The sequence below is a fragment of the Protopterus annectens genome, chromosome 13.part0 (assembly GCF_019279795.1).
Source record: "Protopterus annectens isolate FY-2018-M chromosome 13.part0, PAN1.0, whole genome shotgun sequence".
Lineage (NCBI taxonomy): Eukaryota > Metazoa > Chordata > Ceratodontiformes > Protopteridae > Protopterus > Protopterus annectens.
In genome coordinates, this window is record NC_056747.1 from 805098810 (window position 1) to 805123284 (window position 24475).

Genomic DNA, 24475 nt, shown 5'->3' on the forward strand with positions numbered 1-24475 from the left:
TTGGTAGGATGTAAGATATGCAAGGAGAGTGCATGCAGTGAGCAAAGGAAAGGTATGCTTGTACATGTCAGTTGAGGAGGTGTGATAGTAGAGGGAATATGGAGGAGGTAGTGTTGGGTTAGCGCTGTGGTTGGCTATTGGAAAGATGGGAGGGGTTTGAGTGCAATAAAGGTGGGACCACTGGGGTGGGAGGGAATAGGGGGCAGGGCGGGGAGCGAAGCGGGTAGAGACCCTGTTAGGTTCTTGTATGAGGGGCTGGAAACCATCACAAAGCAAGACAAGTATGTGTTAAGAACAATCACAATTGACCAAGGACTGCTCTGAAACTGTAAGTCTTGTCTTAATTTCTCAGGTGGAAAACCAGGATAACCTTGTATCAGTAGGCTACTGTGGTATAGTTTAAATAAACAAACACACAGTATTGATCAGTTATGGATACTATTTGCTAACAGAAGGGAATAAGAGAAAGTGGAAGATGTGTGTTGGTGGTGGTGGGGGGGGGTTGCTTACAGCCAAAGCACAGTGCTCTCCAGGAGAAAATGAAGATTGGCTCAAACAGTTAGACACATACTCAAAGTTAACTGTAGCTGTTTGCAGACAGTTCAGACCCGGACTGCACTTTTCTTATAGGAATGTTAAAGGTGGTACCTTGTATTTGTATAGTAGCAACCTGGTTTTCCTGTAGCATCTTTACAAAACACAGTAAGCTGGATGTTGATGTCCAAGTCTTCCTTTGGGGCCAGTGTAATCCAGGGGAAGTTCCCCCAGGGATGTCCGCTTAGGCAGAAATGCTATAGGCTCTACAAAGAATGGACCGTCTCTTGTCAGATACAAAAGCTATGTACTTGGCCATATAAGATCCGTTTGAGGTAGGTCGATCCTCCATAATTTACCTTCTCTCTATCTTCCAACTTTGGTGTAGAAATTCCTTTCCTCACTTGTTATACACATTGGCTGATATCCATAAGATTTGTGGAAGATGGTCACTGTGGTGCTTGATGGGAAGGAGGAAGGGTACTTAGCAGCCTAGTAAAGTTTTATCTGCGGAGCAGTTCTAATGCCTGCAACAATGTAAAGTGGGCATTCCTCTTCCTCTTACAGATGTAGTATTACAGTATGGTAAATATGTAACTTTCATTTTTATTTGTATTTGTGCTGCTGCTGCTGTTTTTAGTGAGCTGCATATACTGTAATAAAAAAAAGTGTTTATGTTGCATTTTCCAGTCTATCAGGTCGTGTTCAAGCATGGCCTTTTTTAAGTATGACATTCTTTTTTATATATTATTCTTTTGCCTGATGCTTCATTTCACATTTGCTTATGTTTATCCTTTTTGCTTTTTAGGATGAGATAATTGAATGCATGGACAATGGTGTGGCATCTTTTAAACTGTAAGTATTGTACTGATGATATCTGCAGTCAGCAGTTATCAGAAGTAAAATTATAAACATTTCTATAGCTGACTTTTCATAATGATGCTTGATGGATTTGACATGATAAAAGTAATGCAGTTTATTTATGGTTTAAGCTGTGAAACTAAACAGTGTACTTAGAGTTTGATAACTTCATTGCACCTTATTAGTGATGCTTAATTTAAGTTTGTAAAAGTAAAGAACATTGACATTTTGTGAAGATGCATCTAAAGAGGAAGTTGCCACTGAAAAGCTCTTAAACCAAATGTGGTGCATCTTGGTCCCACTTTTCATTCCCTGTATTCTTATGCTTCTGGTGCAGTCTTCAGGATCGGGGAGGCAGTTCCTCCTAAAAAATGCAGAGATAAGAATTGTACCAGGAGGCCTCATTTTAAAAGATTGATTGCCATTTTCCTTTACTTTGTTTCTATTTTCAGGGAATTGGCCATTGAATCATTTGAGTACTGTAATTTTGAAGATGGTGAGAAGGGGCATAACAATTGCAAATGGGAAGGACAGAGGGGAAACATTAACATCTTTTTACTGTTTTCTGATTTGTTAATTATTGCAAACAGCTTCTTTTTTGTTTTCTGATTTCAGCAATTAGTGAGTGCTTTTGTTTTTTTGAGAAGTTACTTTTATTACAACTTTTGGATTTCTTACAGCATTTGCGAGTCCTCCTGCATGAGGACTGCATTTATGCAGTCTTCATGCATGGTTCGCTCAAAGATTCATCCAGTGACTTGGCCTAAGTCATAATTGGCAGCTAAATTCAAGTTAAGATTAACATTAGGTGACAGTCTTGCAGCTACAGTTTTTCAGCAATCTCACTTTCCATTATGTATTCAGTATTTGATAATAAGTTATGCCTGCTAATTAACAGACTGATTGATGAACAATTCTTGTAATTTCGGTCAACCTCAATAAATATGCAGTTGCCATTTCTTAGAGCTATAAAACAGAACTGACTTTCCCCACCCCTTCTAATAATCTCACTTTTTATTTTCGTTTTGTCTTCTAAACCCCTTGACCTGTACATTTAATTAAATTGAGTTATCAGTCCAACTCCTGGCAACTTTAACTTATCTCAGTACACCCTCATACATTTCGTATTGAACCAGTCACTTACCTTTATACTAAAGATTCTTCCCATAAATGCCACTTTTCAATTGTCTGTTTACTGATGGATGCATTCCCGGTCATAGCTCATCTTCTAATATCTCCCATCATCTGCTTCACTTCTTTCCATTTCGATCCCTCACTTCTTTTCCATCTCCACGTGATTGATTTCTTCACTACTGTCCCCAATAAAATGATTAATCACTTCTTAGTCTGTGACAGTTTTACTGTTGGATACCAACCTTAAAACCATATATCTTTTGATAATTCTACCAAATCCATAGTAGTCTTTGCTAACCATCTGTGAAACTCTTTTTAAAGTTTTAGGCCTTCACACTACCAACATTTTTGTTCTCATGTCCCTTTTTGTCCCTTGTTGCATCTCCAACATTCATCCATTACCTGGGGGAGCATTTTATGAAGTCTTTGTCTTGTATAGAAGTATTTGTGCAAACAGTTCCAGGTAAAAAAAATTAAATTTCCCTGTCTTTGTTGATTATCTTGGGGCCAAACATACTTCCTGCAGTTCTTCCCTTGGCATAACCCTGCCCAGTTCATTGCACCAGCCTTGTCTCTCTTCTTCCTGCTTATCACTTTTAATCTAATAATCTACAGTAAGCTCTTGATATTAACATTTGTTTACTTGCTGCCTCCATTCTTGCCTTGGAAATCAACTCCACTTATCCTAGACTATCCCTTCTGCCTTGCTAGCTCCCTTACCTCTCCCTATGGACCAGAATAGGCTAATTTGTAATTCCCTTGAATTACAAATTCCCCCTGAGCCTGTTTCCATTTCAGCCCACTGCCAGGACTTGGGTTGGATTTTCAGAGATCATCTATCTACCTGCTGCATATGCTGCATGCCTACTGACATCCTTTTCTTGACCTTCCCCTATTGAAGCTAGATTTTTGAGTAATGTACTGCACTTTGATTTCCCCACTAACTGTTGTAGGTAGCCTAACGCATGGTCATAAATCAACCTTTCAGCCCTTCTCCCAGTGTTCAGACACCACATTCCCATGCTCGCCTTCCCCTGTTTTATCACCCTGTTCAAATGCTTTTTGATTCCACCTTTGCTTGTAGTGGTCTAGTTGACACAAGTATATCATTTTAAGCTGGTATGCCCTATAATATTCTTTGAGATCTTGAGCCCTAGTCCCCCCCCACGATACTGGCAGCACAAGTTTATTCCAACTAACTCTTCCTTTTTTTTCTTCCTTCCCATAAGAAGGTTGTCATTAGTTTCCTTATCTTCAACTATAATTTGGGATTTGGCTTAATCAGATAGGCTTCACCTTTGTAAAGTATCAAGGGCACCAAAACTTCATAGCAAATATTTTATTCTCTAGTTTTCATCTGGATCATAAACCACTGTTTGGTATATTTTATATATTTTTTTTGTTTCATTTCTTCCCACATCTCCTTCGTCACTAGGGTTAACCCCCACCCGTTTTTTATTTTTTAAACATATCCCTAAATATCTAAATTTTTCAAATCTCTTTAAGGATAGTTTTATTCTAGGTTAAAAATAGGGGTATACATTTATCATAATGGATTTATTTTTGTTTCTTTAATTGTATACCAGGCTACAAGCTGGTATTCCCTGAACATTTTAAATAATATAAGAACCTCCTTCTCTGTATCTATTAAATACAATATAATGTCATCTGCAAGTAATGCAGTCTTTTGTTGTCTACAGTGCAAATAAAATCCCTTTATCTGAAACTTCTTACCCTTATGAGCAGGGATTCTGTGTAGAAGGCAGAAAGCAAGGAGAGCATGGGGCAACCCTGTCTCATGCCTTTGGGCGGAGTGAAATTTTCAGAGGTATAGCCTGCCATTTTAATATTTATCTTGGAAGGTATATAAATTTTCTCTAACAGCTTCACCTGTTGTTCCAGGATCCCAAAAGCCTTCATGACCTCAAAGATATCTCCACCAAATCCTATCAAATGCTTTCTCTGTATCTACTCCTACCTATAAAAGGCTGTCTTGTTTTCTGCTAAACCCTGAATAGTTAGTGTTTTAGTGATACTGTAAAATATTTCTCTATCTCCTATGAATCTACATTGATCTAGATGAATAATACTAGGGAGTCTCTTAGACAGTCTTTTAGCCAAAGTAGACATAAAGATTTTGTAGTATGATTCAAAACAGATATGGGCCTATAGTCATCTGCATCTGCTGGATCTCCGTCCTTAGGTAACAGTACCATTACATTCTCTGACCAGAATTCAGGCACCTGTCTCTCTAAAACAGCATTAAACAAGTTCACTTTTTCTTCAGCCATTTTATCCTTCACTAACTTTCATTCTTCACATGGAATGCCATCAGATCCCAGAGATTTCCTTGTTGTTTGATGGCTGATTGCTTGCTTAACTTCCTCAGTGGTTATGTGCCCCACTGACTCAGCTCCATCCTCCTGAGATAAACTTGGTAACTCCAGGGAGCCCAGAAAGTTGTCATACTAACCCTCAACACCTTATTCTCTGTGTAGACTTTCTCAAAATAATTCCTCATCACTTCCAAACATTTTACAGCTGATGTCTCCATCCCTGTCAAGCTGGGGTTTCGAATTTTCGTTACCTCGTGTTGGATGTTAAAATTTCTTAATTTCTGTGCTAGCATTTTAATCAACTTAGAGTTATATTCAAAGTAGGCTTGTTTTAAAGCTCCCCTTCTGTGCTTGCTCAAGTTAAGTATATACAACTCCAACTTTTCCTTTGCCCATTCCACATTTTCTGTGTCTGAGAACACTTTTTACCTTGTATTTCCTTGATCTTTCTCATCCCCTCAAATGATTCCTATTTTCATCCCTCAGTAAATCTGCCTCTTTGTTTTACTTCACTCCATAATTCCTGCTTTAATGTATCCTGACTTCTACTTACTTCCTTCTGATTAAAATCAAGAGTTGGATATTTTTTCTTGTAGTCCCGGTCTAAGCCAAATCTTAAAATTCTGTTGCCTGAGCAGATGAGTTGGAACTTTCCGTTGTTGTACTTCAGTCATTCCTTTTAGGTGCACAGTTTTACCTGCACAGGGACAATGTCCAAAACAATAATCAGGTGGGTCTGGAAATTCCCTATCTGATCTCTGTGCTCTTGAAATATGTAAATTGTGTCTAACCTAGCCCAACTACAGTTTCCTGCAGAATAATAGGTAAAATTCTTCTTTTTATCAAAAAACTCGCCAACATCCCACAGTCCAAACAGCCTTAAATACTTTCCCAAGAAGTGGGAATCAGCTGAGTATGTAGTGTACTGGGTCCTCCTAGTACATCTTCCTTATTTGCCACTTCATTCCAGTCCCTGCTCCTGCTAATCAGCAGGAGGCCCTGGTGGTAAGCAGTCAGTTCACTTAGTATTGCCTTCATGTTTCTCACAGGTCTCTTAGATGGTAAATATAAACTCACTATAGTTACTCTCCTTCCTTCCAATAGTATCCTCTTAAGCAGCAGATTTTCCCCCCCGGGTTTAATTTATCTTCCTGTGTTACTATTCCATCCTTCTTTTTAACCCAAATCGCTACCCGTCTTTTTCTGTCTCTTTCCACTTGCACACTGAAGCACAAACTCAGAAAACTGAGTAATCCGTCTTCCATTTATGGTGTATCACATTGTAGCAACAGAATTCAGAGAAACCCTACACTTACTCTCCTTTGCCTGTATAACCCTAGCTCCCCCCACCAAGCATTCTTTAGATCATAAGAAATATCCTTTCATTTGTATTCTTAGACATGTAGACTTCCCCCTCACTCACTTTCTGGCCTCATCATTCCTAAGCGAAGCTAATGTCTGCTTGTTTAACGTACAGCATTTTACTGGGACAGGATATGGCCTTAGTTGCATAGATTGAACCTGTCTGTCTAGCCCAAGTAAATAATAAGCCACACACAATCACGTTTACTCTTTCCCCTCAGTTGTAACTTATGTTTAAGCTATGAGTCAATGTATATTACAGTCACGTTCCTTAAATGAACTTGCAGGTCGTGCACTCATCCATTATGGCTGCCATGTGCTATCAGACTTATTGGCCAGTAGATGTATTACTTCCCATTTACAATTGAGGCAGTCATCTGTATGTCTGAGCACCCCTTGTGTAACACTGGACAAAGCTACCATATTTGTCATGGTCAGGGATCCAGAGCAGAGCTTATAGGAGGTAAATTTAATATAAAACAATTAATTATCTTCCTGAATGCAAAATAACATGATCTGTACACAGTCACTCATACACCCTCCCCCTCATTATTAGAGTTCTATTTAGGTTGTAGGCCATTGTGTATCACGCTCACAACCACTGTGTGACTCTGCTACATGTGTCCATAGTCTGTGCTCCAAGTATAGACTACCATCCTTCATTTAAGATTAGAGCTGTCCTCTTAGTTCTAAAATTGCCCTCTTCCCTTTGTCAGACCATCCCCTGTAGGTCATTCAACAGTCACATTGGTTCTTGCACTCCATCATAAACGATTCCAAAACAGTATTAATAAAGTCAAAGGAGAATATAAAAGAGAGAGAAAAAGAAACGCCCATTAAAAGACCCACCTTTCATAAGCTGTTCTAAGTTTCCACATACAAACTCCTCAGTGGTCCCTTGAGTCCAGCAGCGTCCTCTATCCTAAAAGTTCATTAGTTAGAACAATTTACCTAATAACTGTCCATATCTGACAGTACTTCAAACGCAAAGTCCCATTGTCACTTCACCTCTCATTCATCCAGCTAAACTACATTCACTGCCTGTGATTTCTGCTCTGACTGAAGGGCATCATGCATCAGATGAGAGTAAGTCTGAATTACCTGCTGCTTTTCCTTCATTTTTTGCTGGAAAAAAAAGGAATGGTTTTAGTTGTAGTTTCTGTTCTTTTTCAGCTGAATCCTCTTTTCTCCCTTTTTGAGAATCATGTCACTCCACTGAGTGAAATACTTTCAAAATTGGTGGAAAGAGAAGCTTACATTTCAACTCTGCCTCCTTACAGCTGACAATAATGTATTTCATTGAATCATTGTGATGTTATGAAGTAGTGCTATCTGTGCCAGGGAGAGTAGGGCAGTACATTTGTATATATTTCAGCATAGCTAGCTGGCGTTTTGTAAAGAATTTTGTTACTTGACTATCACACTGATTTCTACAGACGTTTGAGTTAAACATATATTTGTAGAGTTACTTGTGTTAAAAAAAAAAGCATTAACAGTAGGTCCTTTTGGACAGAAAGAATGTATGCATGTATATTGGGTTGTGTTGTGACTGATCAAATGTGTATGTTTTAGCAGAGAACCCTGGAAGGGTGGAAAGTTTGAAATTGTGTTATAGCTGTCAGATGCTGCCACAGATCTTAGCAAAGCTCTGTGTGTGTGTGTAGTTTACTAGAGTCAGGTAACCAGAGGTGATGTCATCCTGTAACCAGCATCTGGTGTGTTTGGAAGCCTTGCAGCAGCACTTTTGAATCTGACAGGAAAGCTTTCTCAAAGGATATGTATCTCACACATCCACACAGACAGGGAGAGACGTCATCTGGCTTCTGCTCTGGTAAGACATTCAGCACACACCAGCTTGCCTTGCTTTAGTAAGTAATCGGGGAACAGTAATTCTTTAGTCAGGGACATTTAGTGAGAACAGTTCAGTGTTATTTTCTGTTTCTGTGAGAAACTATCCAACTGTGTTATTATTTTCATATTTCTGTGGTTGAAACACTATTGTGTATTGCATTCCCTGTTTTCTGTTTTATTATTTATCATTAAATATTTTAATACCTTTCATTGTGGCTGGTCCTTTAAAGAATATTCTTAACATCTTGAGAGTACTTGTGCTTGTTTTAGTGGCACTGTGGCCGCTTCTGAAAGCCTTGCTGCTTTGGTCACACACTACTGGTATTCATTTTACACAGTATAATTGGGTAACCTTTGTAAGAGCCTTTAGGGTAGCTGACTGATGGCAGTGTGATTACTTCAGAGTCTGGGCAGAAAGGGGCACAGCTAGTAAATCTGTGCCAGCCTTTCCCAGGTGTGTGTGAAACTCTGATATCCAAGTGTGTGTGTCAGCTACTGGAAACTGGGATACAGAGCTCCAAAGTGATCAGTGTGGAGTTTTGTGTGGGTCTGGAGAGAGGGAAAGACAGTCCAGCCAAAGGTCTGGAGCGTGCTCCCTGTTTGCTCTTAAGGGAAGTTGTGCTTGGTGCAGGGAGCTACATCTGGAATTACTGTGTGAATCCATCTTTGCTCTTAGTGACCATCCCTTATCAGAATCGGTGGTGAGGATTGAGCCTCCTTGATTGATGGCCTGGAGTAGGGACCCATCATAGTCCTTATCTTTAGTCGCGGTCTACAAAAATGCAGGCCTGGTCCAGTTTTAACATCCAGTCTTTTCTAAAGAGCTGGGGCAGTATCTGTTCTTTCATTTCATAGGATTGGACTTTCACTATTATCGCAGAGGGATTCTTTTCGCTGTTGCATTCCGCTGGTAAAGTCTTTGCGCCTTCTTTAGCTTTGTCCTTTGGTGTCATGCCATGCCCATCCATTTAATTAACCAAGCCACCATAAACATATTGCAGTCCAATCCCTCCAGTTATCTTGGCTTGTACACTGTCTTGCTATGCCTCATATTGGTCACCCTTTATTTCAAAGTGATGTTATTGGACTGGAGCGCCAGAATCACATCAGAATGGCTAGACAAAGCCCCCCCCCCCCCGATTTCTGTGACTTTTTGTCATTTGTATTAATGTATTCTTTCAAAGTGCCACCTATATTTTTTACTTCTGTGTATGTCCTATTTGTTTTCACTTCCCTAGTCATCTTGGAATCTTCTTGACCCGAGGGAGGTGCATTTTTGTCTTGTAGGGGTTCCATATGGTCTTTCTGAGCCTTTGTAGTTGGATCAATTTTTGAAATGTTCCCTGGAGCTGTCTCCTTACGAATCCTCTCATTTTCAGTAGGTGTGTGCGATCTTCCCATGCAAACCAGTCTTTGTAGACACCAGAAGTTCTCATTGTGTTATTACATAAAATTTGACAGATTTGGTGAGAGCACTAGTTCAGACTGCCTGTGTCTGTAGCCATACTTGAAGTTCCCTAGCAAGTGCTTTTTTGTCATAAATTGTATAGTGATTGTGCATCTTTAAATGTATACTGCTTTTCTTCTGTAGATGTTGCCATCTTGGATACTCTGCTTGTGCTGTACTAAATATTGTTTCTTTGGTTAAAGCTGTGCTTCTTCAGATTTTCTTGTCTCCACCCACCCACCTTGCATATACATACTTTTTGATTGACCTTTTTGGATCTGAATCTGTCACACAGTCGTATTTCAAGCCTGTGTTGAGAACTTGAGTAAAGGTTCACTGGAGAATCAGCTGTCTCTGTATCCGTTTCAGAAGACCTGCACGTCTCTTCTGACATTTTAGTTATTAACATCTCAGTTTTTGCATATCTAATGTGGTGGTTAGTGAAATTGTCAAATTTTCTGCTGAAAAAGTTGACCTTCAAAAATTTTATTTTCTGTTTTTCTCGTACTGCTATGTAGCTGTGCTGATATCTTCTTCTTTTTTTGCATTTGAACAGTAGATCTGAGCAACAGTTTAGGTGTGTAAAGTTATTTGTTATAAATTCTGTTTTTGCAGTTTTCACAAATGTTTGCTTCAGTAGCTTTGTTTTCTCCCAGAGAAGGGTGTTACAGTTTGTTGAAAATGTGTGCATTTCCATGCATATGACTTGGTTTTCAAGTTTTGGGTTAGCCATTTCTTCAGTTTTTATGTAAATGTGGTGTCCATCATACCATCACCAACTTAGTGCCCACAACCCTCCTAGACATGGGCAGTCATCACTAAATGCAATCTTGAGTGTTGACTTGTACTTCTACAATATTACATTGCGTTAAACAGCTAGCCTTAAAATGACCTCTGGGTCGATAGCCTAGTAATCTCCTATGATCCTATGAACTCTGAAGCTGCAACTAAACTTGTCGGAGAATTAGAAATCAGGATGTCCACCAGCCAAGGGAAGAGGGAGATTTTTGCTCTGGTAGTTGGGCCTGCCCCCAGATAAGTCAGGTCTGCAATAGTGAATACACTCAAGCATCTCCATTTATGGTAAGTGTGCACAACTGTACTTTCCTTGATAGAATAGTTCATAAATCTAGCCAATATCAATCGTGGCCAGCGATTTCCCTCTGACTTAAGCCATGGCACTGTAATTGCCTGCTCTAAAATAGTGGAGCTTACAGCTATACCAGTCCATTCTGCTAGTTTTTCAGCTGTATAAGCTGCACAACTTGTACCTTCAATTCCTTCTGGTATCCCATAGTCTAATATTATTTTGGTGAACCCTGTCTTTGAAATCTGTGAGCTTGCTTTCTAGATATGAAATCCCGGAATCAGAAAGTTGAAGGGTTTGCTGTAGGTCTTGTGTTTGTGCTTCATCTGGTACGAGTTGGTAGTGATCTTTCCATATCTTTCATCTTCATCATAGTTTTAGCAATGTGTTATGTCACTATGGAGTTCGCTTTCTGAAATTCAGACATTAATGTGTCCATTTTTTTTTTGCTCATTTCATCCATGGTTACTGCTTGTGGAGAGCATGTAGGTGAAAAGTTTAACACACTGTATTTGGGAAGTTTACAATCAGTGTACGAGTGCAGTAGGTACTCCTCTGACTTTACTGTTTTTTCTGAGCTGTTTTCCTTTTCATTCATGCAGCAGACAGAGAAACAGTCTCACTGAAGGTTTCTTTTAATAATTACTTGAAGTAAATCAGTCTAAACTTAACTACTTCACTGTTTGTATTGGGGAAATAGAGGTACTTCTGGTGCATGTTTACATGTCGTGCCAGTGGAAGTCAGATTTGAAAATATTTATGAAGCAAGTGATTTTTTTGTGGAGGTTATTTCTGAATACAGTACCTGTAAAAAGTTTAATTTATCCAAATCTTTTGGGTTTCTAATATCATGATGGGAATGGCCCCATTCTTACGTCAAAGTGTGATTAAATTGTATGAAATTAATATTATTTCAGTCTTTGATGTTAACCAGAAGTGCTCTTCGCAGAACCTGCAGTGTGGCCAGAACTGACTCTTTCTGCAGTTCATATGGAGTTGCATGTATCTGTAGAAAATTTAAACAAGACTGTAAATTTTTTTTGAGACTCATTGCTCCAACTACTTTTGGGACTGAGTATCTTTCTTCCAAATTACCCTTATTTCCGCCTGCATACCCTGGTATTTTAACTTTTTCTTTCTGTATATAAAGCAGTGTAATCACTGGATGTTGCAATTTCAGTGATTAATGCTACTTTTGTCTTCTTTTCATGGACTACTTTATTTAGTTTTCTCGCATCTATTTTTTGAACTGTTGGTAATGGGTGATCCTATGTGATACCCATTGGAGCAAGGAATTCAGCAGTTGAAAGTTTTGAACAAGAACTTTAATTGTTGATAGCAAAGCAGGAAAGCTTTTGGTCTTGAGAGACCTTGTCCAGAAGGTGTAGTATATATAAAACATTTGTGTCTCATTGCTTTTATTATTGCTTCCACTACACTGATCTATTAGAATGTGGGTAAATCATTGTCTTTACAAGTACACCATGTTTGTTTTGTCCCTTATAGTAGAATGGATGCTGATTAATAAAAATGTTTATGCGCGGCATACCAGAGTTACTACTTGTAATACTGGTGATACAAGGAATGAGAGAGCATCTCTTGAGAGTCATGTATGCTGAATCAGGTAAATATCAGAATAAGGGCCCCTTTTTTCCTCCCTGTAGGGCAAAGTATAGATATGTACACCAGCACAAGCCCTGCTTTTTACTAAAAAGATACAAGACCTGAACAACATGTCCTTCACGGATCAACTAATAGCCTTGTCACTGTACTCTGTATCCTACAGACTGTTAAGGGGGTTACCTGTGTCTGGCATGTAAGGCACCCTCCGGCCCAGTATTGATGGATGTACTGCACATCAGCAAGTCAAATGGCATCAGAAATACCCTGGTCTAGGGAGCTAAACCTCTTCAGCAACATCAACCGAATGGTTTTGAGGGATATGTATATTTTGCAGAGGATGCCCCTGTTTGGAGCAGACTCCCCATCCACATAAAACAAAGTTCATCCCTGTCCTTATTCAAGTGCATCTTGGATCTATGCATGGAAACAGAAAATGTATGCTAGGACTGCCCCCTGTACTGCTAGAGGGTAGAGGCAGCTCCTGCATGATTTATCCGATGCATGGGTCCCCTCAGGTTATGTATGGTATGATCCCAGTTATTCTCATTAGGAGTAATATAGAATTATCGACCATGGGATGGATAAGGCCAGTCTCTAACCAAATGGAATTGGTTAATTCCAGCACAAAAAAGGGAAATTGTCTAGGCTTAAAATGCCCTGAAAGGGCAGCTAGCCTTGTACTTCCCTGTGAATCTGTAAGGTTTGAGTTGCATCACACTGTGCCAAGCCTTGGAGACAACCCAGGGAAAGTTTAGTGTGTATAATTTCTTTACCTTACAGTCAAAGAAGACATTAAGGTTTTTAATGTTATTCCTGTGAAACAGGAAGAGAAAAATAGTGTGGCGGTGTTGAAAAGTAAATTCTAGGCATTACTACAAGCCAAAGAAGACTCTTCCCTATCCCCCAGAAATCAAGGGGCCAAGAGAATGTTGATGCATATGTTAATGAACTGAGATGCAAGGTGTACAGTTGTGCAACTCCCATATGAGAGAGAGAGAGAGAATAATCTGTTGCATAAAAATGAGCATATAAAAGGCAGGCTACTCAGTGTGATCTCACGTTTGTGCTTTTTTCCAGTTTTAAAAGTGCCATTGAATTGTGAAAAGTGCCATTAAAATCTCTAAGGATTTGGGGATTAAGACTAGTAGTGTATGGAAGGAAAATGAAGCATAGAAGCTTAAAAATTATAAAAAATGAAAGAGAAGCCATGTGGACTTCTGTCATGCTAAGTAAAAGTGTTCATAAGTAGGTACTAGGCTATCGGCCCAAGGGCCTATGTAAGCTTAGCCAGTAAGGTACCATAGTTTGCGCCACCCAAGAAAGTTATTTTCCTGTGCCACTGTCCAGCAGAGACACAGAAGTGATCCCCGGGGTGTATTTCCTATTTCCCATCCACTCATCAAGATTTTTCTTGAAGAGTGCTAATGAAGAACTTTGCTTGACATAGATGGGTAGCTTGTTCCAGAGGATAGGAAGTCTCTGGGACAGGAATCTATCCCTCTAGCATGTCCTGTTTATTGTGGTGACAAGGTTTAGGTCCCTAGAGCGTGTTACTTGGAGAGATTGGGATTTCTTTTGGTGTAGCATGTCCAACAGCTCTGGGTTTGACATAGCTTTATATGTTAGGCAGAGATCACCTCGGAGTAGGCTATATGCTACGGAGTAAAGCTGGAGTGTTGGCTCTTAAATGAGAAACAAGGAATTGCATCCAGTGTTAATACACTAGTTATAGCCTTACGAGACAATGAAAAGAATGTGTATAGATTTTGGCCATGGTATGAAAATGTGTTTTTAAATGTACATAGTGACAGCAGCAGACCGTTATTGCTGTATTTGTAAATGATCAGAGAAAGATGAAAACGCTGTGATCATAGTAGAAATGCCATTTGTGGAGATTGTATAGGCTAATATCAGAGACAGAGTATGTCAAAGAATGGTGTGTGACAAAAAGCTGTACAGCAGAACTGAGAATGAGTGCTGAGAGAGTTTTAGTCTAGGCCGAGAAGCTATAGATAAATGGCAAAGCTGTTCTGTTTGCTGTAGACATTGGTGCAGTGCATGACATGATGACTGTATCTGCTTTTTCAGAAAGGTATTGTTTAACTGCAAACTAAGTAAATCTGCAGTCATATTATATTCTGGGAACACATTAAAGCTATTGGATCAAATGTGGAAGAGCTGTTTAAAAGAATTGCACATTTTTTAAGTGCCCATGTTATGAGTGTTATTAATCTTAGTCTTTAATATTTGGGCATTATTCAGTAATTTTTTCGAGTTGAGCTTTTGTCTATGAAATCACTGGACTGTATATGAAAAGTTTTAGCAAATTTGTTCTTGACATTATAAAAAACAAATCCATAAAAAAAGTTATGTACGCACCATAGAATTCCATCTGTATTGTCGATTTTTTCATCTGTCCTCACATATGGGTCCAGATCCGATCCACTGGATCTGACTTGGCCGTTACTAAGCTCGTGGCAACCAAAAAGCTCTTGGATGCCTCCCCTTACCCACATTGCATCTCTCCCTGTTACCTCAGATCTTGTTTGTTAGGATTATCCTCAGAAGAGAAGAAAGCGAACATGAAGTTGAAAATTTTAAGGAGACCACTTCTGGATTATTGGAAACAGTAAAGATGGCCTGAATTTTGCTTCCTGTCCAACCAGAAAAAGCAATGGTAGGGGGCTTGGAGGGAGTGAATGAGGAAAGATGAAAAATCAACAATGCAGATGGACCATTATGGAGGGTACGCAACTTCTTTATCTGATATTGTCAGTTTTTCATCTCGTCTTCCCATATGGGACAGAGTCTCCAGCTACCTTTACCCTGGGTGGACTCAAAGGAGAATGTTTCTGAGAACTATCGAACCAAAGATGGCTCTTCACTTGGAGACCAAAAACCAACTTGTGAGTGATAAATGTATTACGATTAGGCCATGTGGCCCTTGCACAAATCGCATCCATGGAGCCATTAGACTGGAAAACTGCAGAAGTGACCATAGCCCAGGCTGAGTGAGCTCAAACAAGTTTGGAAAGATCTATACATTTTGTGGTGTAAATTAGAGAAATGCAGTCGGAAAGCTATTTAGTTAAGGTAAGTTTGGATAGTGATAAGCCTTTCCTAGGACTTGCAAAGGCAATAAACAATTGACTTGCTTTCCGAAACTCTTTAGTCCTATGCAGATAGAAGCGTAATTGCCTGTGGACATCCAACAAATGTAGAACGTATTCGCCTTTGTTGCAAATGTATGATATGGTTAATATTAGTCTGTGAAACAACTTTGGGCAGAAAAGAGGGATGGGTATGCATAGAGATCTTTTTTATGAAAAATCAGATGCTCATCGTGTTTCACTGCTGCAGTCATTACACTTGGGATATCCTGCCGTCAGGCGGTCCCACAGTTGGCCAGAGTTCCAAAGTCTTGGTCCGGCGTCGGTTGCTGTCGCTTCTTCCCTGACGTCAGTGCGCCAGGGGTATATAAGATGCAGCCAACACCATTTTCTCCAGTCTTTCTTGCCGCGCAGTGCCCGAAGCAAAAGCAGTTCGCAAGTGCCGGTCGGCCGACTCCTGAGATTTTCAATTCGAATTTCAGAACCGAAGTCTTCAATAAAGCTAAGTATCCCGTTGGGGAAACTTTTTCTTGCCTCAGACCGATGTCAGTAAAAGTTAATAATTGTATTTCTTGTGGGAAGCAAATACCTCATAAGGATTTTCATTCTTACTGTATTTCATGCCTAGGCCCAGACCACGACGTCACTAATTGTCGGTTTTGTGCTAGATTTAACAAACGCACTATTAAACGTCGGTTTGATTTTGCTTGCCATTACTTTGGCCGAAGGTTTAGTTATACCATGCCATCGGAACAACCGATGACCAGAATACACAAAAAACGCAAAGACAAGGATAAGGACAGGCATCCGAGGCCCAAAACTGACGATGCATCCTCTTCTAGGCCAGTTGCCGGTTTGCCGGTTCTCAGTGAGGTGCTTTCGCAGCCCCCAACACCCGCTACCTCAGAGCCAACGTCCGCCTCCGACTCCCACGTGGAGATGTCTAGGCCTCTGGATACTTAAGGTGTTGGGCCTATGGAAACTAACCCTTCAGATGGGTCCGGAGCTGCTGAGCAGGCATCGGCTTCTGAGGGTGTTTTCAGATCTTCACAGCTTACCATAAAAACTGCAGCCAAGTCTAAAACTCCATTAAAGACAAAGAAGCAAGTACAGCATTCATCAGGACAGGCATCCATGCCTAAAAAATAGATGCTCAAAATGGCCGAAGACTTAATTACTCTGATCAGGGGTACCCATCCCCCTCCTGATAAAAGGCCTAGGCAGGATACAGACTATGATTCCTCTGACCAGGTTTCCATTTCTTCTGATTCCTCTTCAGACCAGGGATACTCTTTACCCCCCTATGAGGACTCTGATGCTGAAGAATCAGTTCCTTCAGCCTCTCCTCCTGAGGATTATTCTTTTGGGGAAACTTTACATACCACGAGGGAGCATTTCCATTGGGAGGGCCAGGATTACTCAGAATCCAAGAAAAGGCTCAGAGACTTTCTTTTATTACCCCAGCACAGAACCCTTGCTATTCTGCCAGAGTCAGATATTGTGGATGATGTGTTCTCTGTATCCAGTTTAAATCCTGATTCTTTGCCCCCTGCTCCAGTCAAGCCAGACAGGTACAACAGAGTCCCTGGCTCTCACAGATTTCTTTATAAAAACCCTGTTGCTGACCCAGAAACTATTTCCCAGGGTCCCAAAGGGGTAAAGGCTTCCACGGCTAAGAATCCAGGTCCCTCTGGCAGGGATTCTAGAGCATTAGACAGATGGGGGAAGAAAGTTTACACTTCTGCAACTTTAGCAGTGAGAGCTTTAAATTGCCATTTTCACATGCTTAAATACCAACAATATTTAATGTCTCTGTTAAAACAGAAAATGATTACAAGTTCAGAACATCCTGACTATCAGGAAATGCAGGATTTATTGCATGCAGCTGAACAAGTGGGAAACATACTCTGCAATGTGGATGTTCGCTGCAGTCCTGACTATTGGGAATACCAGAGATGGTCCGATGCAGAAGCAATTTTGCGAGTGCAGGTTGGCGTTCTGAGATTTAGTTTCAGACCGAAACAGAGTTGGCAACATTTTGGTTTTCTTGCCTCAGTATTTAACCGGATGTCAGAAAAAGTGAATAACTGTATTTCTTGTGGGAAGCAGATACCATAGGGATTATCATACATTGTGTATACCTTGTTTAGGGCCTGAGCACGGCGTTGTTGGTCTTGTGCTAGAGATTGTGCTAGGTTAGTGTTTGGGAAGCGTAATTAAAATAATGCGATGGGGGGCTGCGGCGCCCGCTTCATCGGACAAAACAGTGAAGCCTAGGGGTGAGGAACCGTCCAGTCCCGCGGTCGGTTCTTTAGAAACTCAGGAGCCAGAGGTTTTGCCAGGAGTCTCTATGGAGTCTCAGGCAGATACTTTACTGTTACAGGATGTGCCCTCTCAGGAGGTAGGCCAGGCTGAGGGGGCTTCTCAGGTAACTGTTCTTCCCTCTCTTCCCAAGGTAGTTAGGGCCTCTCCTTCTGTTGCCAAAGCTTCTTTTAGAGGTAGGCCAAGTTCAGCTTCTGTAGGGGCTTCTCCTAGCATTTCGGGCTCTGTGCCTAAGAAACATATGCTTAAAATGGCTGAAGATTTGATTACTCTGATTAGAGGTTCTATGCCCCCACCTGATAAGAGGCCTAGGGTGGAACAGGAGTTTGATAGTTTTGAACAGTGTTCACAGGCTTCAGAGTCTTCTGTGGAAGACTTGCAAGAGTTTCCTGCTTATTCTGATTCTGATGTGGATGATTCCACTCCTTCAGCTTCTCCTCCTGAGGATTTTTCATTTTCAGAGACTCTTCACTCCATGAGGGAGCACTTTAAATGGGAAGGCCAAGATTACTCTGACTCCAGAAAAGGCTTAGGGAATTCTTGTTTTTGCCTCAGCATAGGCCCTTAGCTATTCCTCCTGTGTTGAATGTGGTGGAGGATGTTTTTGCAGAGGCTTCTCTGAACCCTGATTCCTTGCCTCCTGCTCCTGTTAAGCCTGATAGGTATTATAGGAAGCTCATAAGTATTTGTTTAAGAGTCCCAGGGCGGACCCAGAAACTGTTTCTCAGGGGCCTAAAGGTATTAAAGCTTCTGTTGCTAAAAATCCTGTACCCTCTGATAAAGAGGCAAGGGCTTTGGATAGGTGGGGTAAGAAAGTATATACTTCTTCCACTCTAGCCATGAGAAATATCAGAATTCTCTCCTTTCACAATTGAAATCTAAGGTGGATGCTTTGGCGGAAGGTATTGAGTGTAAAGAATTGCTGGATTTGGTTCATGTGTCTGAACAAGTGGGTAAGCATTCTTTGCAGTGTGGTTTTGATGCTGTTCAGGCCTCCTCGAGGGTGGCTGCTACTAGTTCTGTTCTTCGCAGACATGCATGGTTGAAGGATCAGAATTTAGCGGAGCATGTTAAGACCAGGATTTTGGATGCTCCTTTACAGTCTGATGTGTTGTTTGGACCGCCTGTGGAAGCAGTTTTAAAGAAAATGGAGGACAAAGCTAAGTCTATGCAGACTGTTAAAGATTTTTGCAGGTGCAACCTCGTTTAGTAGAAATTGGCCTGCTAAGGGGTGGACATATCCTGCTTATGGTTCCCAGTCTAGGGGTAGATCTAGACGTGGTAGGGGCAGGGCTCAAGGTTCTTTTAGGCCTAGATCAGACAGTTCACCTGCTCAGACTTCTGGTGAGGGCAGGGGTCAGTCCTTTTAAGCAGACCCAATGACCTGCCTTTTCAGCTGCCAGTGGACTAGGAAGATTGTCTCTTTTCAAAGAAAATTGGATTTAATCACTCAAGACAGATGGGTGCTGGATATCATTCATCACGGGTACAGATTTTATTTCCACACAATGCCTCCTTGCAAAGGCATGCCAGATGTTCCTCCTCCACAAAGAAAAGAGGCTCTCAAGCAAGTTTCTCAGTTACTCCAGATAGGGGCTATTCAGCCAGTCCCTGTGTCAGAAAGGTGGAGACCAATTTTGGATTTATCTATCCTCAACACTTATCTGGACATTCCCAAGTTCAAGATGTTGACGTTACAGCAACTGTTACCTCTGCTGGGCAAGGATCACTGGATGGTAACTTTGGATCTCAAGGAAGCTTACCTTCATGTGCCCATAAGGCTAAGTTGCAGAAAGTATCTTGAGTTTCGAACTGGAGATTTTCATTATCAGTTCTCTGCATTGCCCTTTGGCTTATCAGAGTATTCACAAAGGTTCTGGCTCCAGTGATAGCTTACTTCAGGCTTCAAGGCATTCAAATTTATCCTTACTTGGGCGACTGCCTGATTCTGGCTCAAGAAAAGAACACCTTCTACAGCATCTGGAATATGTCATAGCAGTGCTAAGATGCCTAGGGTATTCTGTGAGCGAAATAAAGTCCAGTCTAGTACCCTCTCAAGACATGTGCTTTCTGGGTGTGAGACTGAATACAGCAGCCCAGATGGCCTTTTAACCCCGGACAAACAAAAGAGTCTGTCACTTTACTTCCATCAACTATCTCATCAGTTGACTGCAAGGACAGTCCTTCAAGCATTAGGGTTCATGGCATCTTGTATTCTGGTGCTTCCCAATGCCAAACTGCATATGAGGAAGCTGCAATGGTATCTCAAAATGTATGGACACAGCACTGCCAAGATTTGGACACTGTCATTCAAATAATACCTTGCCTTCAAAGGAATTCTTGTGGTGGGCTCAGGAATGTCACCTAAACAAGGGACTCTCTGTGACCCGGCCAGAGGCGAGTCAGATTTTAACGACAGATGCCTCGGACACTGCTTGGGAGCTCATCTAAATGGAAAGTGGATACAAGACAAGTGGCCTGCCAGACTACAGCATCTACATATCAACATGAAGGAGATGTTAGCAGTCCAGTTTGCATTGATGGCGTTCAAGGAGTTACTTCTTCCAGGGCAGGTGTTGATTCTGACAGACAACACAACTGTCATGTGGTACATCAACAAGCAAGAGGGAACACATTCTTATCCTCTATGCAGGCAAGCAATGATTTTATGGGGTTTCTGCCAGGAGCACAGAACTCGCTAGCAGATGTATTAAGCAGACAAATCATGGATCCCCACGAGTGGAAACTGGATCTTCATGTATTTCAGAAATTGACAGTGTCATGGGGAACTCCAGACATAGATCTGTTCGCTTCTCCACTAAACCACCAGCTGCCAAAGTATTGCACAAAGGGTTTCATCACACAGCTTGGAAAGTGGATGCTCTGTCTTTCAGTTGGAAAAACCTTCATGTCTATGCTTTTCCACCTCTACCTCTTCTTCCAAAGGTATTACTAAAGGTCAGACAGGACAGGCCAAGGATGATTTTGATAGCTCCAGATTGGCCTCGCAACACTGGTACCCACTTCTAAGGAGTCTTGTAAAGAAGCCTCCATGGCCTTTACCTCTGATTCCTCATCTGTTATCTCAGAAGGACGGTCATCTGCTCAATGTCAAGCTTCAATCTCTCCATCTCACAGCTTGGCATATTCTGTGTTGAAACATGGAAGGTCTCAGCTTCCTCAACAAGTTTTAAATGTGATTATGGAAGCTAGAAGGCCTAGTACTAGGAGAGTATATGCAGAAAAATGGAAGAGATTTTTATTTTGGTGTACAGCAAAGAATTTGGAGATTTCAGAGCCTAATTTGAGTGTGGCTCTTCAATATCTTACTGAGTTATTGGACAAAGGTTTGTCTTTCTCTTCCATAAAGATTCATGCTGCAGCAATTTCAGCTCACTATGATTGTGACCCTCCTTTGTTTATCCTTTGTTCTAGCAGTTTCTTAGAGGGGCAAAGAATATAAGACCCCACGAGAGCTCCTACTCCTGCTTGGGATCTCAATTTTGTGTTGGAAAAACTTACTCTACAACCTTTGAGCCGGCAGCTACTGCTGAATTGAAATATTTGTCATGGAAGACGGCTTTTCTGTTGGCTATTACTTCTGCAAGAAGGGTGTCTGAGTTGCAGGCCCTTATGGCAGTAGAGCCCTTTTGATTTTCCATAAGGACAGGCTAATCCTTCCTTTATGCCTAAGGTGGTTTCTAGTGTGGCTTTAAACCAAACTATTCATTTGCCTACTTTTTGCAGATCCTCAAAATAAAGGGGAAAAGATTTTGCACACTTTAGATGTACATTATTTGAGCAGGACTAAAGATTTTAGGCAGTCTCAGCAGTTACTTGTTTCTTTTGCTTTAAGTTCACAGGGCAAACCTGTGTCAAAACAAACTATTTCTAGGTGGATTGGCTTTTGCATTGCATTTTGTTATTCCCATCATGGCAAAGAGGTTCCAGCTGGGATTAGGCCTCATTCCACTAGGGCTACTGCCACTTCAACAGCATTTCTAAGGGGTGGCAACTAAGGATATTCTGGAAGCAGCTACTTGGAGTTCAGTGCATACTTTCTAGGCATTATCACCTGCCTATATACTCTAAGTCTAGAGCTGGTTTTGCCACAGCTGTTTTACAAGGCATGTTGTCAGCTCCTGCTACTTTATAATTTGCCAGCCTCCAGGACTGCAGCAAGGACATAGTACAGTTTTGTACCTACCATAAATGTAGATGAGGATTCCCTTTGTTGCAGTCCCTATTACCCTCCCTCCTTCCCTCTGTGTTTCAGGGTGGTTGTGTAGGTGCCTTTACATGCTTATATTTTTGTATATATTTTACTGTATATATTGTACATGTTTATTGGTGCAGGTTGTTTTTGGGACTTGTCTTTTTGGGTCTTCTGACATCTGGGGCAAGAAAAGACTGAGGATGGCGTCGGAATAGTCAGGACTGCAGCAAGGGAATCCTCGAACATCTACATTTATGGTAGGTACAAAACTGTACTTTTTGATTCATTAGAGGCTTCTTGTAGAGCAGCAGTTACAGGATCTGTGATTCGAAGGCATGCTTGGTTAAAAGAATAAGGTTTACCTGATCATGTTAAGGCTAAATTATTGGATGCTCCTTTACAGCACGATATTTTATTTGGTGTTAAGGCAGAAGAGGTATTAAAGAAAATGGAGGATAAGGCAAAATGTATGCAAACAGTGAAGGATTTCTTACAGGTACAGCCACCTCGATTTAGCAGAAATTGGCCTCCAAAGAATTGGTCCTTTCCAGTGTCAGACAGACCACAAAGAGGCAGATCTCACCCCCAAGGCTCTTACAGACCATGACAGTGGGGTACTTCAACCCCAAAAGGAGGTGAAGACAAGTCACAACCTTACAGGAAACAGTCCCAATGACTTCCCCTTCGAATGCCAAGCACTTACCTTTTGGCAGCTCCCTTAGGGGCAAAACTAGCACTTTTTTCTCAAAATTGGCATATAATCACCCAAGACAAATGGGTTCTGAATATTGTGTCTCAAGGTTACAGGTTCCATTTTCATACTCGACCACGGCTAAAAGGAATGCCAGATCTGCCACAAAATCAATGGGCAGAGGCACAAAAACAAATTACAGCCCTCATGGACATGAGAGCTACTCAAAAAGTACCACAAGAGGAACAAGGACAAGGATTTTACTCAAGACTTTTCCTGGTCCCCAGAAAGGACAAAGCCTGGAGACCCATACTAGACCTTTCTACTCTAAATACTTACCTGGATGTTCTGAAATTCAAAATGTTGACACTACAGCAGCTTCTTCCCATGCTGGGCAAGAAGGCTTGGCTTGTTACTTTGGACCTCGAAGAGGCATACCTGCATGTCCCTATCAGACAAAATTGCAGACGATACCTCAGATTCATAGCTGGTTCAATGCATTATCAATTCTCTGCACTGCCCTTTGGCTTATCTACTGCGCCCACGGTCTTCACAAAGTGCCTGGCACCAGTAATTGCATTTTGCAGACAAAAAGGAATTCAAATATATCCATACCTGGATGACTGCCTTATTCAAGCAGAGAGCAAGGACATTCTTCTAAAGCATCTGGCGTTTGTAAAAAGGTTGCTAATTTGCCTAGGGTACACAGTAAACGAAAAGAAGTCAAAACTAATGCCCTCACAAGAGATAATATTCCTGGGTGCCAGCTTAAATACAACGGCCCAGATGACTTATCTCACGCCAGACAAGCAAGGACAACTGACTCAGTACTTTCAATTCATGGCAACAAAAACCCAATTCCTTGCAAGAAAAATTCTGCAGGCCTTGGAATTCATGGCATCCTGCATACTACTAATTCCATATGCCAGACTGCATATGAGGAAATTACAATGGTACCTAAAAAGTGTTTGGACTCAACACTGTCACAGTTTGGAAGCAGTAATAGCACTAATTCCCTGCCTACAACTGGAGTTTCGATGGTGGGCACAGGCATGTCACCTCAACAAGGGACAGCCTTTCACTCTACCCACAGCCAGGCAGACACTAACAACAGATGCTTCGGATTACACCTGGGGAGCACACATGGCAGGAAAATGTATTCAGGGCAAGTGGACTGCAGACCAAATGCATCTTCACATCAATCAAAAAGAGATGTTGGATGTACAAAATGCCCTAACAGCTTTCAAGGACCTTCTGCATGCAGGACAACTATTATTAAAGACAGACAACACCACAGTTATGTGGTACATAAACAAGCAAGGGGGCACTCATTCTTATCCCCTATGCAGACAAGCCATGACCTTGTGGAACACAGCTCTAACCTATCAAGTTCATCTACAAGCACAATTCCTGCCAGGAAAGAAAAACACTCTGGCAGATGACTTAAGCAGAAACATCATGGATCCTCACGAGTGGAAATTAAATCCTCAAGTACTCAGCATGATAACGCACAAATGGGGGTGCCCAGACATAGATCTCTTTGCATTTCCAATGAATTGCCAACTACAAAAATTCTGCACAAGGAGTTATCACACACAAGCATGGAAGGTGGATGCTCTCTCGTTCAGCTGGAAAAGCCTAAAAGTTTATGCCTTCCCACCACTGCCTCTCCTTTCAAAGGTACTCCTAAAAGCCAGACTAGAAAAACCACAGATGATCCTGATTGCCCCAGACTGGCCACGCCAGCACTGGTACCCAATCTTAAAGAACTTAGCTCAAGGCCCACCATGGATTTTACCTCAAACTCCGCACCTTCTGACTCAACAAAACAATCAGATCCTGCACAGTCAGCTCAAAACCTTAAACCTGGCTGCATGGCAGATTCATTAGTCAAGCAGACA

At 41.2% G+C, this 24475-nt stretch overlaps 1 protein-coding gene across 1 annotated transcript in view; it reads left to right on the top strand.

Annotated features, from left to right (window-relative positions):
- The first annotated feature begins 1346 nt into the window (after positions 1-1346).
- The window catches only part of RPS6KB1 (ribosomal protein S6 kinase B1), a 1830003-nt gene continuing 1806874 nt past the window's right edge, over positions 1347-24475 (top strand). Inside the window, exon 1 of the mRNA XM_044054533.1 lies at positions 1347-1389. Coding sequence (XP_043910468.1) covers positions 1361-1389 — 29 coding nt within the window. The 5' untranslated portion in view covers positions 1347-1360. The remainder of the gene's footprint in view (positions 1390-24475) is intronic.